This window comes from Cupressus sempervirens, chromosome 3 (assembly GCF_028749045.1).
Source record: "Cupressus sempervirens isolate cs-2001-9-10 chromosome 3, ASM2874904v1, whole genome shotgun sequence".
Classification (NCBI taxonomy): domain Eukaryota; kingdom Viridiplantae; phylum Streptophyta; class Pinopsida; order Cupressales; family Cupressaceae; genus Cupressus; species Cupressus sempervirens.
Genome location: NC_143120.1, coordinates 705885426 through 705903860, shown reverse-complemented (window position 1 = coordinate 705903860; position 18435 = coordinate 705885426). Strand labels below are relative to the sequence as shown.

At 34.9% G+C, this 18435-nt stretch overlaps 1 protein-coding gene across 1 annotated transcript; it reads right to left on the bottom strand.

The window, feature by feature from the left end:
• Positions 1-2793: 2793 nt before the first annotated feature.
• On the bottom strand, positions 2794-13622 carry ALS3 (aluminum sensitive 3). Its single transcript, XM_089821591.1, has 3 exons — positions 12705-13622; positions 3524-3769; positions 2794-3368 (listed from the first exon to the last, which is right to left on the bottom strand). Exons 1-3 carry the CDS (start codon positions 12975-12977, stop codon positions 3054-3056), a joined length of 834 nt encoding a protein of 277 aa, XP_089677717.1. The 5' UTR covers positions 12978-13622; the 3' UTR covers positions 2794-3053.
• Positions 13623-18435: the final 4813 nt, after the last annotated feature.

The window sequence follows — 18435 nt, the reverse complement described above, 5'->3', positions numbered from 1 at the left end:
TAATAACTTTCTCAATCATTGGTGGCTCAATATGAGCGGCATTACTCTCCATAGTTTCTTTGTCTCCAAGATCCATCACCAAATCCTCTGAGACTTCTAACATAGCCATAGCTAAATAATCCAAGAAACTAGAGGTAAGAAAATTGAACATAACACTTTTTTGCAATTAACACCAAATCAAAATAGTATTAAGGTCTTTAACAATGCCATAACACATGTTCTATCACATGTAAAAGAGGAATAAATTATATTCCCAACATGCCACTTCCCACCCTCTCCATAGTCGTTCAATAAATGATACTTAAAAGTCCTTGAAAAATTGGAAAGTCACATACTTTGGGATTGTAAAAAATCACTTCTTATCTTGTCTTGGGTGTTGAACATGTCTTCATCATAATGGAGGATAAATAACTTACTTATTAAAAAGATAGCCCAAATTAAATACATCATAGTAAATCCATTTGTTGTAAAAGGCACCAACTCAGCTCCATTCACCGTCTCCCACAAATTTGAAAAGTTCATCATGGAAAAACATGTTTTTATTTTTTCACAAGTGATACAATCTTTGCTAGAAGATCACATTCTCTTTCCCAAGTACATTGATTTATGACTCTATGCTCATACACTACCAAGTTGTATGTCGCTTGGTTACCCTAATAGTACACATGTTTAATAGTGATATTAGTAAAACTAGTCAACAACATCTAAGCATCCCTAATTATTGGCATTGCATGCCAACTCATCCTTATAACCTCTTTAATGGCCTCAATAACAAGAAGACAATCACCCTTATTCACCAATTAAGGAATACACAGACTAGTAGTTGTCTCCAACCCCCAAAAAAGGCTTACAACCTCTACCACATTGCTTGATGTCTTACCACAGTTCCCCATGTAACCCTTTATACAATTGTCACAATCGTCCCTTATAACAACCCCCACAACCATAGTACCATTCCTTCCAGATCCTTCAAAATTAAGCTTCTTCCAATTTGTGGAATGTGATTTCCATTTTGTGCCTTTCCTTTGTAAAGCCTTAGTATTATCCATTTTTCAACTAAGTGGGAAATATTCCAAACCTCCACCCATTTCTTTTCAAGTTTTGCCACAGGAAGAGGGGGAGGTTTTTGTTTCTTGTTGAGAGAACATTCTCTAATAAGAGTCATAGTTATATAAGTAACAACCTCTGAGTGACGGGGGAGTGGGGGGGAGGGGGGGGGGGATGCGCTTTTCGATAAAAATGGTTTTATTACATTCCTTCCATATATTCCAATAGATATAGGGGGGAATGGCTTTCCATGGGATTTTAAGGAGAGAATGGTGGGAGGGACACTTCCAGTTGAAAATGAATTGTTGGGTGCCAGTGTTAATAACCTAAGAAATCCCCAACTAATTGAAAACATTCGACCAAACAGTAGAGGTATAAGAGCAGTGGATTAACAGATGTTGGATAGTTTCTTTGTCACAATTACATAGAACACACTAGTTAACCAACTGAAACCCATGTTTTTGGAGATTATCAATCATGAGGATATTGTTATGCATAATTGACCACCCAAAAAAATTTATCTTAGGGAGGAAGTGAGAATTCCAAACATACCTCTAGCTTTTTGAGGTTGTAGTAGGCCATCTCACACTAGAAGCTCCCCAAGAATTTGTCTTGAATTGGCTTGTCTCTATCTAAGAAGGAAGGGATACAAATTTCACTCAGCAAATTCCCCATCTCATCATGTAATTCTCTCTCCATTGGATTGAGATTACCTAGATTCAAGCTTTTCCATTTGCCATTCTCAATATAATTAGCCACCTCAAGGCCATAGTTAGCCACACTCTGATCATTCAACGAGGAGAACTTGGTGCAAATAAGAAGGGATTCCCCAATCCACTTGTCTTCCCAGAATCCAACTGTATTCCCATCTTTAATGTTTCATCTCACCCCTCCTCTTAAGAACTTCCTACATTTAACAATGTTCAACCAAATTATTGATCCATTGGGGGAGGGGGGGGGGTGTGGGTGGGGGTCAGCAGTATACAAACATTGGTTCAATGACCTTCCTCGCAAATATTTAGCCCTCGTTATTCTAAACCATCCAACTGAGTTTTCAGATTGTCTCCATCCAATCTTAGTCATAAAAGCCTTATTTAAGTCTCCTATATTTCTCAGTTTCAAATCCCCTTGGGCTTTTGGCTTATAGACTTTGTCCCAACTGACTAGACTCATCTTCATTTTTTCGTCATTGTTCGACCATAAGAAGTTTCTCTAAATTTTTTCCAAGATATCCTTGAAGTGGTCTGAAATCTAAAATAGGGATAGAAAATAGACTAGAATCCCTTGTAGGGAAGCAACAATAAGTTGGAGTTTCCCAGCATTTCTAAGAACCTTACTTTTCCAACCGACAAGTTTCTTTAGCATTCTTTCCACCACAACATTTGAAAATTGAGGAGTGACTTATTTCATAGTAAGGGGGAGACCAAGGTAAGTGTCAAGAAGGAAAGCCCCTTGATAGTTAAGTCCCCTAGTTATGTGTTGTTGAAGGTCGATCTTTATGTTGAAGAAATACAACTTGTTCTTTTGATTATTAATGTGTTGGCCAAAAACCTCTACATATCGGTTCAAAAGTTTCTTCCAAGATTTGGCTTCCCTTAATAGAAGACAAATGAAACAAAATGTTACTCTTGAAATGCTAATAAATTTATTTTTTTCCGTAAGGTTTATCATTTTTAATTTGATGATGTTTAGGACTCGAGAGAACTAAAATGACTATTTACACTAGGTCTGTGAATTAAAATAGAATTTAGAAATATGAAAATACCTTTGCCATTTATCTATTTTTCAAATACAGTTTGTGAGGGAAAATAACAAGTTCAAGAATGCTTTTTGGGCCATGCTCAATGCATATCGACACATGCATCATTTGTGAACAGTGTTGTACGACCCATAACAGTAATTGAAATTAATATAATTTCATGCATTAGGGTTACAGGCACTTAACATATGTAAAAGCTAGATTTAGCCCATAAAAGACACGGATAACCTTGTCCAAGAGTAAAGTTTTATCCTTCCTTGAACACCTTTGTCTCAAGTTGGTATGCCTTTGTAAAAAACAATGGCCAACAAAGGTATGTCGACATAATGCTGCTGAATGTTGCAGCACCCATAAGCATATTCATAACAATAATTTGAAGTCGGATTGCTTCAAGAGGAGAAGCACCGCCCATAATAAGGCCAGTCATAGCCCCAGGTAGAGAAATCAATCCAACCGTCTTTGCATTGTCGATAACTGGTGAAAGGGCAATGACTAAAGCCCTTCTCACATGTTGCATTGTCGCTTGCCTTGGAGTTGCCCCTAGTGCAAGAGCAGTCTCCACCTGCATATGGAATTACTACATTTTAATAAGAAAAAACCAAAGAAAAATGATACAGAAATTGCCCACACATCCTATCATCTACTAAATAGTTAGAAAAAAACATCTAATTTACTAAGGGTGTACAATTCAGTGAGTTGAAAAAAATGCAGGAGTACCAGATTTTGCTGAATCCTTATGTCATCTCGTAGCCGCTTCATAGTCACTCCAGTTACAGTCATTGCATTCCCCACCATCATCCCTGCTATTGGGATAATATACCTAGGTGTGAAAGGAAAAACATTTAATACTAGCAACAAACACATTGTAAATGAAGTTCCTGCCAAAATGGATGTCCCTGCAACATATGAGCCATGTGGTACATGTTTTGCTCTCTGGCCTGCAGTGTAAGCAGCGACACTGACCTGCAATGGAAGTCTTTATTAAATATAAGGTTTTAGCAATAGAAGCAATGAATCATGGGCATAAAACTGAATGCAGAAAACAATACGCACTAAATATGAAAAGATAATATAGAAAACAATATTGAATAAAAATCCATCTACAGATGCACCTGCCATGGGCATAAAACTGAATCTAGAAAACAATACGCACTAAATATGAAAAGATAATATAGAAAACAATATTTAATAAAATCCATCTGAAGATACACCTGTCACCATTAGTTCCCCATAAATCAAAAGCATGATTATCACATGGGAAATTTTTGCAGGGTATCAATTCCCTAAACCAATATATCGAACAATATATACAAAATTTGATAAAATCTTTCGAAACATAATCACTTTGAATCAGGACGGAGAGCTCTCATCCTCAATCATTCTCCTTTCTCTGCATTTTCAGATTGCTTTTTGCTTTTTTTTAATGTTTTTTGTTAGTTTTCTCTAACCTCTGTTTTGGTGTATTGTTTAAGATGTCTTTTGTATGTATCTCTATTTTCCTCTTGTCGGGGTCTGGTCAACCTAGATGTTGGCACATCCTGCTGTAGAACGCCCCTAAAAGAAGTTCCAGGTTCTGGTTTTGGAGGTATCTTTATGCAGCTGTTATCTCTTCAAATATGAAACGGAAATGATCGAGGTGAGATTGTAAGTAGTTCACAGGACTCAAAACCATTCAAAAGACACTCCTGCTGCTGGCATACCAAAAAAAATCATTGCTAAGTGCTTGTGGAATGTGGGAGGATCAATGATTATTGTGAAATTGAAGTCAAAGATTTATTAAAGCTGATGACTTGAATGACAATGGTAAAAGAATATGTCAATATTCTTCTTTACCTGACAGCTCAAATGTTGAAACTTCCTCAAGAAGGTCAAAAATTTCTTTTATAAGAGAGAAAATTCAAACTAATTCAACGTGATTGGTGTTAGTGTATGTGCTCCAGGAGAAGTAGGAATGCTATCCTTGTTATTGATGACAAACTTCATACTGACAGTAGTGAAAACAGAAACAATGCTCTTCAATATTGTTTTGAAAGGTAAAAAGTAAGGGTGAGTAATGTTTATCTCGCTAAGAAAATTTTCTCTTTTTCTTGCTTTAAAGAAGTTACAAGGCTGGACAGTTATGATGGATTGAAAATCATGACAGAAAAAAAAAACAGATAATCATAAAAATCTGTGCAAATTTATGCAGGTGTCGGAGTGTCTCGGCTGGTTTTAAATTTTAATATAAAACCTGTTTGCAAGGTTAATTGGCGTACCATTCTTTTTTCTTTCTCTTAAATCCCAAGCTTCCATCCAATGTGTCAGCCATGGTGCTTCTGCTTGTGACTGTATTGTTTAGGTGGAGTCTAAATTGCTGATACGGGTAGGAGAACCCAGTATGTGGGTGCGTGTACAAAAAAATAAAAGAAATCTAAAGAATTGTAAAACTAAATCATTAAATAGTATGATACTTGACCATTGATCAATACCGTATGTCAAACATAAATATTAAATGTCAATTGAATAAACCTTAAAGACACAATACCATCATCAAATACACATACTGTTCAAACTCAAAGTTGTTGTGTATTTCAAAATTCAAATGGGGGTCTGGGGGCAGGGCACCTTGCAAGGGTCAATAGGCAATGCCCTTCGTGAGGTAAGGGCACTACCTCAGGGCAACGCCCAAGGTGCGCTCCTGTCGTGATATAGGACAGGGTCGAGGGGCAGCGCCCCTACCCACAAGACCAAATTAAGACCTTAAAAACCACACAAAACTCCATGGCCCACATCATTTTATGGCCTCACAAGAGGCCATTTTAGGTGCACAGGCACAAACGATCCTCTTCAGGAAAAATCACCGACCCTTAGAAATGCCAACATGGAGATGAAATGAGTTAAGGGCATAAGAGAAAACAAAATTATATGTGTTTAGATTGAATGGCCTAATTAAGGGATACTTTAGGGTTTTGATTAAAAAGAGAGCCACAAAAACACTTTTGAATGAGTTTTTAAAGTCAAAGAAAGTGACTGGCCTATGGATGTGCTCAGCATGCACTGAATGCACTCTGATTGCTCACAGGGTGCACATCCCAGGATGTGGATGTGCGTGCCGGTTGCACATCCACAATCCAAGATGTGCTCCAGAGAACGCATCCGGATCCACTACATCTAGCTGGCTGAATCCAACTGATCAGAGTTACTTTGTGAGTTAATATTCAATTCCTTTGATCCATACTTAATATATAAGTTACATCCAACATAGATCCCAGTGAAAAGAAACCCAACATACAAGAAAAATTTCACAAACTTATTGGAAGAAGGTATGTGCCCCTTACATTATGATGAATTAAGAGCAAGGACAGCCAGGAAAATCAACATGAATTTTTAAATGAAACTGCTCTGAAGATTGATTCTAGGGAAGATTGGAGGCTGTGGTAATGGCATAGAGTTATGAAAGGATATATTTACATTTACAGATGATGAAAAACTGGTGGCAGTCTTCTCCTTTTCCTCCCATCAGGATCAGTAATCTGGAATTTATAGAGCATGCCAAGTATTTCATATATTCAAGAATAAGACAAGAGATTGGAAATTGTAGAAATGAAGGCATCTCATAGAAGGTTTGAAGAACAGACAAACCTTTGAGTGACCACAAGGTTTTCCATTATCTTGCAAATATATGGTGTAAAGAGACAATGCACTAACGCACACAAATATTCCAGGAATATAGATGATTATACATTGAATCACCATGACAGGCCCAAAGCGATTTACAGTTTACACTGATTTAGTAGCAAAATCATGAAGCTTCTAATCCAACTTCACCCACCTTTTTCACTAGAGACAATAATCTAAGACAGGAAAGAGATAAGAGAAGGGTAGCATCTGTAAGAGCAGTTATAAAGAAATTTTGCTTCCTGTTCCTCAGTCCTTCCCATCTTGCTGAAAGATAGGGACTAAGGAGCATATCCTCTGGTTAGGTAAATTCCAGTGTTACACCAGTATTGGGGTGCATCGGGGCAGCAGAATGCTGGGACAAGTTTCCAGGATGCAGAGAAAATGGGCCTCATTTTCGGGACTCCGGGTAGATGGCAGCAAGGGGAGGGAGAGGTGAGGAGAGATGTTGTATAGTATACATATAGAACTTGAACTGCTAGTTATGAAATGATGTTTCAGTAGAACATACCAAATTAACTTGAACATGGCAAAATCGCAACATTGACTAGAACCATTCAACATTCAACATAGTAACATATGACATACCCAGTAGTAACATTCAAAAATCAAAATTTAATTAGAAATTCAAGTACCCATCCCAGCGGCAGCATGGTTGCAGAATGGCGGAGGTGGGGGTACTTGGGTACTCAACTACCCGGTGCGGGGACATCTTGGGGACAGGTACTTTGAGGTTTGGGAGGGGGGGTGCGAGTCCCCATGTTACACTGGTAAATTCTGATTCAGACTAAACATGGATTAGACCTGGTACTGAAAGTGGCAGTGCAGAACTATTGTAGTCCCCTCGAATGTTTCTCCAGACATATAATGGAAATTCTGAAATTGTGATTTGAGAAAGCTGCAGCTATTCAAAGATAAAAGATCCCTGGTTAATTGAGTTTAGAAGAAAATTGGGGAGACAACAAAAAGAAATTATGAATCTGAAAAATGTCAAGGAATAAAGCAGAACCTTTATTGAAATAGAAGCTGATGCAAGAGCCTCTTGTTGACTCTTGAATCTGGTTTAAGGTTCTCAAAAAGAAGTAATGTAAGGATTGGAAGCTCAATATATACACAATATTGGTAGGCTTAATAGCCAAATTCAACAGAGCTGCATTTAAGCATAACAAAGACCAAGAAATGAGCTCTTGTACGTCATTGACAATCAGTGCATAGCTCTTCCAACTGATTATGAGTACAGGTGAAATATTTTTCTTCCTCCACAGCCATGACACTCTCTCTCCCAGCTAAGAGTAAACAATAATGATATAATATTGTTGCAATGAAACTGGAAAATACATAGGCCTATTCAATACTAAGCATTCCCTTTCATAATTGTTGTGATCGGATAAGTAATCATGGTTTGGCATCCGAAATCCAGCATTTGTTGACAGGGTAGTAGATGTGAAGCTCCATCTCATCTACCACTTTCTCCATCACTTTTCCCTATGCTTGAGTCTTTTGGTGGAGATCACTACAGAACATCTGCATGTCTGCAAGGCTGCAAGCAGACACCTTGATAACACTCCACATCTTTCTCTATTTCCTCTAGTGTGTGGTTCACTTGAAAAATGTAGTTTCCAAGCTTCCAATGGTTACTTATCTGATTCCCTGTTCTGTACACTTTTGCTTCTCGGAGCATAGTTTCCTATTTTGGAATTGGATAATCATAAAAGAAACAAGGAGAGAGGTTTGAGCTAAAGTGTTTGGCAATATGCACATTCTTGAGAAAATTTAATTTAATATGAATTTGCTTGTATGATTACAAAATTGTGAGGTAAACGTAAAACAGAGGGAAAAAGTTTGGCACACACTTTTCTCTTAGAACTGAACATGATTTATTCATCTGTGTGAGTAATATTCTATCAGAGTCCTCCTCTTGCAATTCTGTAAATTTCTTATTAATATTATTAATATAGTTAGTTGCTTGACCAAACTTAAAAGAATATAGGGGGCTGCCTGAAGTCTGACTTTTCCAGCTCGCCCTCTAAATAGATGCTGACAGTGGGTTTTAGAACTCACGTCATTGCATTAAACTGTGTACTTTTTGTTGGACCCAAAGGACTGCTTATCAAATAATGTCACAACCAGCATAGTGAAATTACCTTTCTGCCAGCAAACAGTTTGACAAAGCACATGTTTGTCTATTTTCCTGAAATCCTGTTTCTCTTATGGCTTATGCTGCAGAAGACAGAGGAGAGGCAAAAGTGAATGAAGGCAATGACGTTTATCACAGTTTTGCAGGAAAATCAATCTTTAAATGACTCCTCACAAACACAATCTAGGGTTTATAAGAAAAGGAGAAAAAGTCAAACAATGCACTAATGTAGTGGCACAGGAAAACAGAGAGTTGAAAGTATTGTCACACTCCATCGAATGCTGAAAGAGAATTTGAGAATTTTATTAATCTCATGATCAAGAAGTCTAGCCTGGGATTGGTTACACAGGCTGGGGGAAGGAAAAGAACAGAGAATAATATGGATGAGGACCCGTATGTGAAAACATATGGATGCTGTCAAATAATATGAGAGATGAGGACCCGTACGTAATAACATAACATGTGTGACATCCCAAGGAATTTGATATCCAATTTGATGATTTCTAGCACTTAGAGAATGTGTGCCTGTTACATGTAGAATTGTCTTCTCATAACATAAAATATTAAGTAAACCCAGGGAATCGTTCATGAGGATTTGAAAATCATAGGAAACAGACTCAGAATACTGCACTAGATACAGACTGAAACAGTCAGAAGACTTTTACACACCCATCATACATGCCACCTGCTACTCTGAATTGTATGACCAAGGATGAATCAAAATATGTTGACAATTTGGATAAATATGACAATGATGATATTAAAAAAACATGCTTATATGTCTCAGGTTTCTGTGACTTCTCAAATATTTTATAATAAATGCCATCAAACCTAATATCAAATTTAATATCTCTAGGACAATGGGTCAATGATTGAACCTGGCTTCTTTGAAGACTTCAGAATCCATATGAAAATCCAAAACCACCCAAAATGTTTCAACTTGATACCTGCCAAACACCTCAACTAGCACCCATCTCTTTAAATCTCCCTCAAAATAAGCCCCACTGGTTTTTAAATCTCTTAACTACAGAGTTGGTAATAGGTATCATAACTAAAACTGGAATAACTCTCTTTTTCTCACTCACGTTTACAAGAGATTTGAATTCAAACCCCAAGGATCCATTTTATTTGGGGTGCTTTTTCCAGAATACAAACTGATAATTTAGGATTTTAGGTGCACAACCAGATTGAAGCCTAAGGCAACAATAAAAAGAAGAAGAATCTTTGCACTAGTACTTTATAGCCAATAATTCAAAGAAGCGGACATATATCTTGCTCATTAAGTAGTAAATCAAGATCATAGGAAAGGACTTGATTTTAAATTTGTATAACCATTTTCCTTGGCAGTGAGGCCTCTTTCATTCCAAGAAAAATCTTTAACCTTCCAAAAGATTTGTCTTTGCCAAGGCACTGGCATCTAGCATTCTTCCCTCCAGAAACCTTATCTGGATATCATCTCTTTATCTCTCTTGAACTTGCTTCTTATTACACAAAGGGATTCATTGTTTCACTTTCCTTCTGTATTCTTCAGATTTAGGCTCAAAACAATCTCCTCCTGTATCCAGTGGACAAAAATGAAAGGAGCCTGCTTCACCAAGGAGGGTACCCAAAGGGTTTAATCAGGGCAAGAAAAGTTTAGGAGCCTGAATCAATCCCATCTTCTTCCTCTCTTGAATACCTCCTATATGACTACCAAAGCATCAAAAATGCTTTTGTCAGATGCATAAGTGTGAGGAGGATCCAAAATCTCCTAAGAATCAGGTTCTATGATTGGCCCCTTTGTATGAGATGTTTTCAACTTTCTTCTTAGATCTCCTATAGATGATTTTCATTTAAGTTTTTGGAACCACTCCTCTTCTACGTTCTCATGGTCCATCAAAGTTCCATCTATCAGTCCCAAGCTAAATGGCTACAATCATGATAAAACATACGTTAAATGGGCAAACATTATTAGTCCATAGAAACCCTTTATTATAATTTAAAACCACATTTGAAGGACAGGGTTGACTCAATTCATACCACAAAAAATCTAACTAGCCATAGAGGACAGCCACATTTTTTTATGTAATTGACAAACATGGACTGCCTGCAGATGTTGCCTGGTGAATTCATCTCTCCAATCCTATTTCTCCATAAAATTATCAGACTTAAAAAACTAGGGACCTCCCTCAAAGATTGTAGCCTGGCCCCCACGGGTTAGGTGAGTTGGTCTGAGGTTTGTGGGTGATCCCCATGGTCTTGGGTTCGACTCTCCTGCCCGTCATTACCCCGCCACGGACACTTGGGGGAAGTGCTGGTTATCCCGTGGCCGAAGGGATTAGTCTCGCTCCAAGTTTGCCCCGTAAAGGGAACCCGCTGGGCTTGGATCGCGGGGATACCCTCCGAGAACAAAAAAAAAAAAAATGATTGTAGCCTGATTCTTCCAGGAAGAAAATAACAGTAGAGAAGGCACCAGAGCTAAAGTCCAGGCCCACTTTCCTTTTGTTACCAATCCTTGTTTGAAAAGTACTTGCCGCCTCGGCCAAGGACTGTGAATGTATATGGTCTGTGCAAGAGCTCTGTAATTTTCATATTCTTCATTTAGCTGAAGGAGATGATTGCCCAGAAGAAACATCGGCAGCAATGTTTAAGGTGCATTGAGGAAAGGAAGAGCCCATATGAAATTTTTTTGAGGAAAGATGTAACATTGGTCTACCAAATATCCCAGTGGCCAACACAGGTTCAAAACCGTGTTACCATGCCAAGCTTCCATCTCGATTCCTATGAATAAGCAAGTAATTGTTGGAAACATGATGACTTTATTTTGTATCTAGTTATTAAGCACCAAGAATTGGATTTGAAGGTGCAGACCCTAAGAAACAGATTTTTAATGTTCAGCGTATCGGCCATGACTTCAACCAAGTTCCTACAGAATGTATTTCTCTGAATTTTAGCAGCATTGGAAAGTGTTTTACTTTATAAGAATCATTATAACAAGCAACTGCGCTAAAACCCATTGGACTATGCGCAAAATAATCTCTCTTTTTGTTGACTCGTGTCAAATAAATTTGGAGGACTAGCTTATATGAAACAAAATTTAAACATTCAAACTGTAGGCCATGGCGTTTACCAAGTCAGCTAAAAAAATATTTCTCCACCTTTCAGCGCCAAACATGACTTCCTGATTATAATGATTCCATCCAGCAGCTGAATGAATATGATTTGACTCTTACCAGAGTTTCTATCACTGCATTTGATATAAGCTAAGAAACGAATTAACAAGCAGCAAATATACTTTAAATTGGAAAAATAAACTCCTTTTTGAGGGGCCACAAACTTGGAAAAAAGCATTTGTTGCTCTATAGCCGATGGATTCCTTAAACATTGAAATCATCCAGAATATAAGATGTTAGTACACATTCATATTCAATGGTTGAAGTGGTCGTTGATCATCTTGAGTCCGTCAGATTACCTAACTGTAGTAGCCTAGCTATGGTAATCTATAGCGGTAGACTTTCACAACCTGGGAGCAAGCATTTGACCTCCAAATCTTAGCCATTTATAGTAAGACAGGACACCATGACCGCAAATAGGAGTGTTCTACCAATAAATCTAGCAAGGTAGCCCTATGTATTTCATTTTCAATATGCTACTGTCTCTTACTTGATATGCTATTCTTTTAAACTTTAATAGCTGTTGTTTTTTACCCATTTTATATATTTCGTCTCGCCCCTGCTCTGTTTCTATTGTTGAAAATTTATCCTAGGACCTCTTGTTGTCTTCTCTCCTGATGAACATAAAGACCCAACAAGGAAAAATGATTTTTCGACTCGCCATGCTGGTAAACATGAAGTCAATACTGGAAACTAAATTTTAGGGCTCTTGAGTACTCGACAGATTTATCAAACTTCAATACTATCATTCTGTACTTTGATTGAGCTTGTGTGTGCGTATATATCTATATATATACCCCGTTTTCATGGAACCCATGACTCTATTCCCACCGTCCTAGTTAAATAAGGCAAAGCACAGAAAACATAAAACATACAACGGAGACGGTTTTCATTTGAAATAAATTTCTGTTTAATCTAAATCGTTGTTGCAAATCGCGAAATTGAGACTTACCATGAAAACATAAGCCGCTAGCATCCAAATTGCATTCTTCTGAGTAAAAATGAACTGCAAAACGAAGCCAATTACGGAAAGCTGCAGGAAGGCCCTCGCTATTGCAATTGTCATTTCCCATTCCAAGCCAAGCTTCTGGTATACTGAGAGGATAACTGCCACAACTATTATTACCAAAGCAGCCAGAGGTTTTAACATTCCTTCAAAGAAATCTCTCCATTCTGATGAACCCATTGCAAACAACATGATCCCTGTCTCCATTGCCGTGATCATTGTGGCATAGAAAAAATCTTGAATGTAATGGCAGAATCACAAACAAGAATATATACCCATAATTTGTTCTACTTTGCTTCCGGTGTCAATTGAATTTACACCACATTTCAGTATCTATTAATTTGGAAAAGCATGTGAGAGGACAAGTCAGCCCATATGCAATCCGGTTCACTCCCCCGAGTAAATTGATTTATTAAAGAATCGGATACCAATACTGTCAACCCTGATTGATTTTCATGGACCGGTGTTTCTTGTGTTTTGTATCGTTACTGCTCTGCACAAATACGGGCCAAATCTTTTTGGGGTTCATTTCAGGTTGTTCTGGTCAAGAGAAACCTCTTGGGTACGTTTATCATAATTTAGGCACTTCTGGTGACGAGAAACCTCCTCTCTACCCTTCTCATAATTTAGCTTCAACACTGGACAACCATCTTGAATCATAATTTGGATGCGAGATTGGACCGCTCCAATAATTGGAGTCCGAATAAAAGTATAGCAATTTAGCTTCGAGATCAGACCGGTACATCTGGCGAAATGTTAACGCCAGCTTGAATATTTTGCAGGTGTCTAAGGTGTTCCATCTAAACCGATCTCTTTTTAACTTTTTAAGTGGACTTTTCGGAGAAAAGTTCAAATGAATTCCACGCTGAATCATTAATTCTTATCGATTGATAGGAACTTTTTCTTAATGCAATTTTATTTTCAGAAGATGTTATGATAAAATGGTCAATTTTATGTAAAATTAGATTAATTTGTTGATATATTCTGTTATATTCTTTAATCTATGTTGAACACGATTTAATTCTCACCTCCCTCTCATTTCTTGTTGATGTTGTATATATATATATATATATATATTTTGAGACCTATCTATATTTAATATATATAAAATAGATTAATTTGTTTTTGCTTATGTGTTAATTCATATATTAATTTTTTGAAATATTTAATCTTGTTTTATTTCTTCAACACATATTTTATTAGTACTTGTCTCTAACTAAGTATTATTATGATATTTTTTAGATTTTATGCTTTAACTAGTAATTAAATTTGTTGGTTTCTACGATTTAAAAATTAATTAATTTTAAATTTTTTTATCGAACTAATAAGTTGCATAGCATAGATGCATGATTGTTGAACTAATATGTTGCATAGCATAGATGCATGATTGTTGACATTACAATTTTAAGAAATTATTTTTCTAAGATTTAATTGATTGAATTCATTTAGCTCTTATATTGACAAGTTTAGTTTTTATTAAGGATTCATTAATGTTTAATGTAATTGATTTGGTTTAAAATTTTAAAATTTCAATATTATATATTTTTTATAATATAATATTTTTCATTCAATTAAAAATACTAAAATGTATCTTTTGTATATCATATAATAGTTTAAGAAATACAATTATATATTATTACTATAAAAATATTATTATTTTCATATTTTAATAGATTTCTAATATAATATTATTAGATGACATATATACAATAGAACATATATATTAATAATTATATTTATAAATAAAATTATGATTATAATTATAATTCATATCATTATAGAAAACTATAATTATCTAATTTTTTTTATTAATGAAATTATTTTATAAACTATAATAGATTTATCAAATTAAAACTATATGTATATAAAAGCTAAGTCATTATGTGGCACTTGTTTTATATATTTTATAATAATTGTATTCTATGTTTAAGTAATGTTTTAATTGGGATAAGCTCACTCTTTATTTATGTTTTATTTGTTTCTTATTTTGGATCAATTTCATAAGCATGAAACTTTTCATTGAAGATTTGACATTTAATTTTCTAAATTTAAATTCCTTCTTATTTGATAAATTTCACCTACTCTTTATTTCCTCTAGATTAACTAATTTATTGTTATGTCTCTACATTTGATTAGATTGGTTACACGTCATAGACAAATCAAATCTATAAGAACATTTAATAATCATTTCAATAGGAAAAAGACTTCTATTTGTGCACAAAAAAGAATCCAAACTTTGCACAATCATTCCAAGCCATCAATCCTTAGCATTTGATCTCTTAATTTTTTAATCAATATGATTAGGAAATATTAGGTTTATTGTTTTTTCATCTTGTATTTTTTAAAGATTTTTTTTCTATGTTTGTGCTAGTTGGTAAAGTTTCCTTTCCAATATGAACTTATACCCAACTCTTTTTTTATTTTTTTCCATTCAAAAGAATTGGACTTATTTAACTTGTCATGCTTTACATCCACCCACTGTTATTTTCCTTGTATTGTTAGACTTTCCAATTTGTCCATTTTAGCATGCCTATTTTTAACCTATAATGCATATCCTTGAATCCGAAATTTTGTTATTCTTAACTTTCTTTCATTTGATCATAACATGTGTTGTGATGACATTGATAATATATTTTGGTGCCATAAGTTATTACTGCTAAGTTATCTTGGTTTATAGCATTAGAGGATTAAAATGAATTTTCTTTCATTTAATGAAGTAGTTACAATATGAGATCAAAATTTATAAGATCACGCAAAATGTTCATTTTTGTGAAGGAGTAAAAAGAAATATTCATTCAAGGAATATCACCTATCAATTTTTATATACAAACATGACCACTTGTTTTTACGTGTGTGGATATAAAGAGAAAAACTTACAAATCTATCTTACATAGAAGATCATGGATTACCTTAGATTTTGAACATTAGATGGTAACAACCCTTTGGCTTAAAGGTCATGTTGGTGCAAGCTTCACTTCATCATGCACCAATTGCATTGTATGCAATTCCACTTAATAGTTCCCTTGAGTATGCAAATGGAAATTTATCATTATTCATTATTGTTGTCATTTGATATTATTATTGAACATATGAATGTACTTAATTTCTTTGTGAAAAAATGATTATAGACTACATTTCTTATATGTTAATTGGGTTATTATTTAGAATGCAATCATTATAATTTGATGTGGACAGGAATTTTTTAAAAAAGTGTTTTGTAATATTTAAGTTGATAGGTAGGAGGTATTTTCCATAACAAGTCAAATTGTGATATTGCTACCAAGATTTAACAACGTAGTTTTTGAGTCAAGCTCATTGTCCCATGTTTCATGAGTAACTTGGTTTACAAGAAACCATCTCTCATGAAAATGAATGCAACACTTAGCACAAGCATTGCATCTAAGTGATGTTCACATATGTGAAATATTAGGCCTTCTAAAGAGGTCATTCATCTCAACATGCCTCCAACTCAAGTACACTTAACCTTGGAATTTCCTCCAAGGTTAAGTCCACTTATCTTGCTACCCCATTTTGATGGAATGAATTGAATACAATTTTATAACAAGTACTAGCACATTCATGTTCTTAGTTTGACTCATTCCTAGATCTTTAATTGATCTTATTTTATTATTTCTACACACTTTATCACATCTCTAATCTTACACACATTCTTGTGTTCTTCATGATCAACCACATGTGTATTGCACTTGTATCTCCATATATGTACACAATCAATATCCAGCTTGAGATCTACAAATTTTTTATCCTTGGTTAGTGTTGTAGTGCTCTATGTTCATCTTAAGAGCTTTGGATTGGTCCCAAAAAATAATTTAATGTACAAAAAAATGCAACTCTTTATTATTGTACTTGCACCCATTAAGAATCAACTTTACATGTGCACAAATTGATGGTGTATCTTCCTCTTTAAATACATTCATTTGTGTAGTGAAACATATAAAAATTTAATAAAGATCTATTATGAGTTAAATCACTTTAAAAATGTTATTATTTAAAGCACTATATAGTGTCCATCACGACACAATTTCCATATAGGTCATCTATATGTGTTAAAATGTCATCCGCATATAATCCTAAGAGCATAAACTAGTATATAAAAAGAGTGAAAGAGAATTGACTCTCTCAATCCAACAACTCCCCCTAAAGCATGTCGTTTTAAATATTGAAGCCCTTGTGTATACACTAATATCATAGCAGCGATGTAGATCTCATTATTTTTCATTATTTTTAGGATAGTGAGACAAATTAAAAGTTAATTTTATAAATCTTGTAAATTTATATTACGTCGAAATGTCTAATAATACTATCTTGTAAGCCCTTGTGTATATTCTAATATCATAGCAGAAATGTAAATGTCATAATTTTTCATTATTTTCAGGATAATGAAACAAATTAAAAATTAAGCTTATTAATCTTATAAATTTATATTACGCCAAAATGTCTAATGATATTATCTTGTAAATCAAGTCATTTCAATAATACTCAAGATCAAAAACTTAAAGAATACCTTAACTAACAACAACAATACTTCGTTAATATAAAAAACAACAACAATAGAACTCCGAATTCTAAATGTACCATCATCCGTGCATCCTCATTTTAACTCGAGCAAAATATTCCTAGATTATTGTTTCATTTGCTTTAATTAAGCCCAGATCCATATAAAAGGATTTTGTTGGCCGGCAAGCATAAAATAAACAAATATGTCTAAACGGTGCACATTTTTCTTTCTTGGCTTCTTCCTAACTTTTTCTGGATATTCGATACCCACCAATCAACCCCGTTGACGTACGAGAGATTCATCTGCGTTCTTTGTCTGATGCAAACATCGCATAAAGAATTCAAGTTTTTTTGTTAAAATTATTATTTTGGTCACGTGTTCCCTTGAGTACCGTACTAAAGACGGAAATGAAATGCAAACAAAAAGCTTAGATGAGACCTGCACGAGTAGACGATCTCCCTGGGAAGGATGCTCAATATATATATTTCACTTTTTCACCTTCTATCCTCACAAAATAACACATTAATATTGTTGATTAATTAATCAGCGTATCTTTCTGAGCAACTAAAATTGTCGTTTTCGTACGGCAAGTGCGGTTGTGTATACGGACGTACAGATGCCTCTCTATAGCCGTGTTCGATTCAACCTGCCACCAAAGCATTTGCTGTAAAAATATACATTATATTATATTATTCAATTATATATTTACAAGACATACTTTCAATGCATATAAACCAGGGCTATAAAGATGGGAAGCCAAAATGGCCGTGTTTAAATTATTAATTATTAATTATGATTTAATTTAAAATTATAATGTCACTGTTGTACAATTTTTAAATAATTAATTAATTCCCCATTCTGTCGGCAGCATAGCTAAAATAATTAATTTGAGAGAGATTTGTATCCACTAGAAGGTTTCTATTGCGCTCGGTTTTGTCTTTAAAGGCTAAATATGACTAGCTTACCATACTCTGTCTCTACTAGGTATAGATCTACACACTATTGGAATCCAAATCCACTAGTTTTTGTTTTTGGAAGCATTCTCTATTTCTGCAAGCATTCTCTTTCTCTTAGCCATTCAATAAACTTATCTCTGACTCATTTTTGCCATCCTCTACAATACCATTTTTTGATCATAAACATGGGCCAAATCTTATT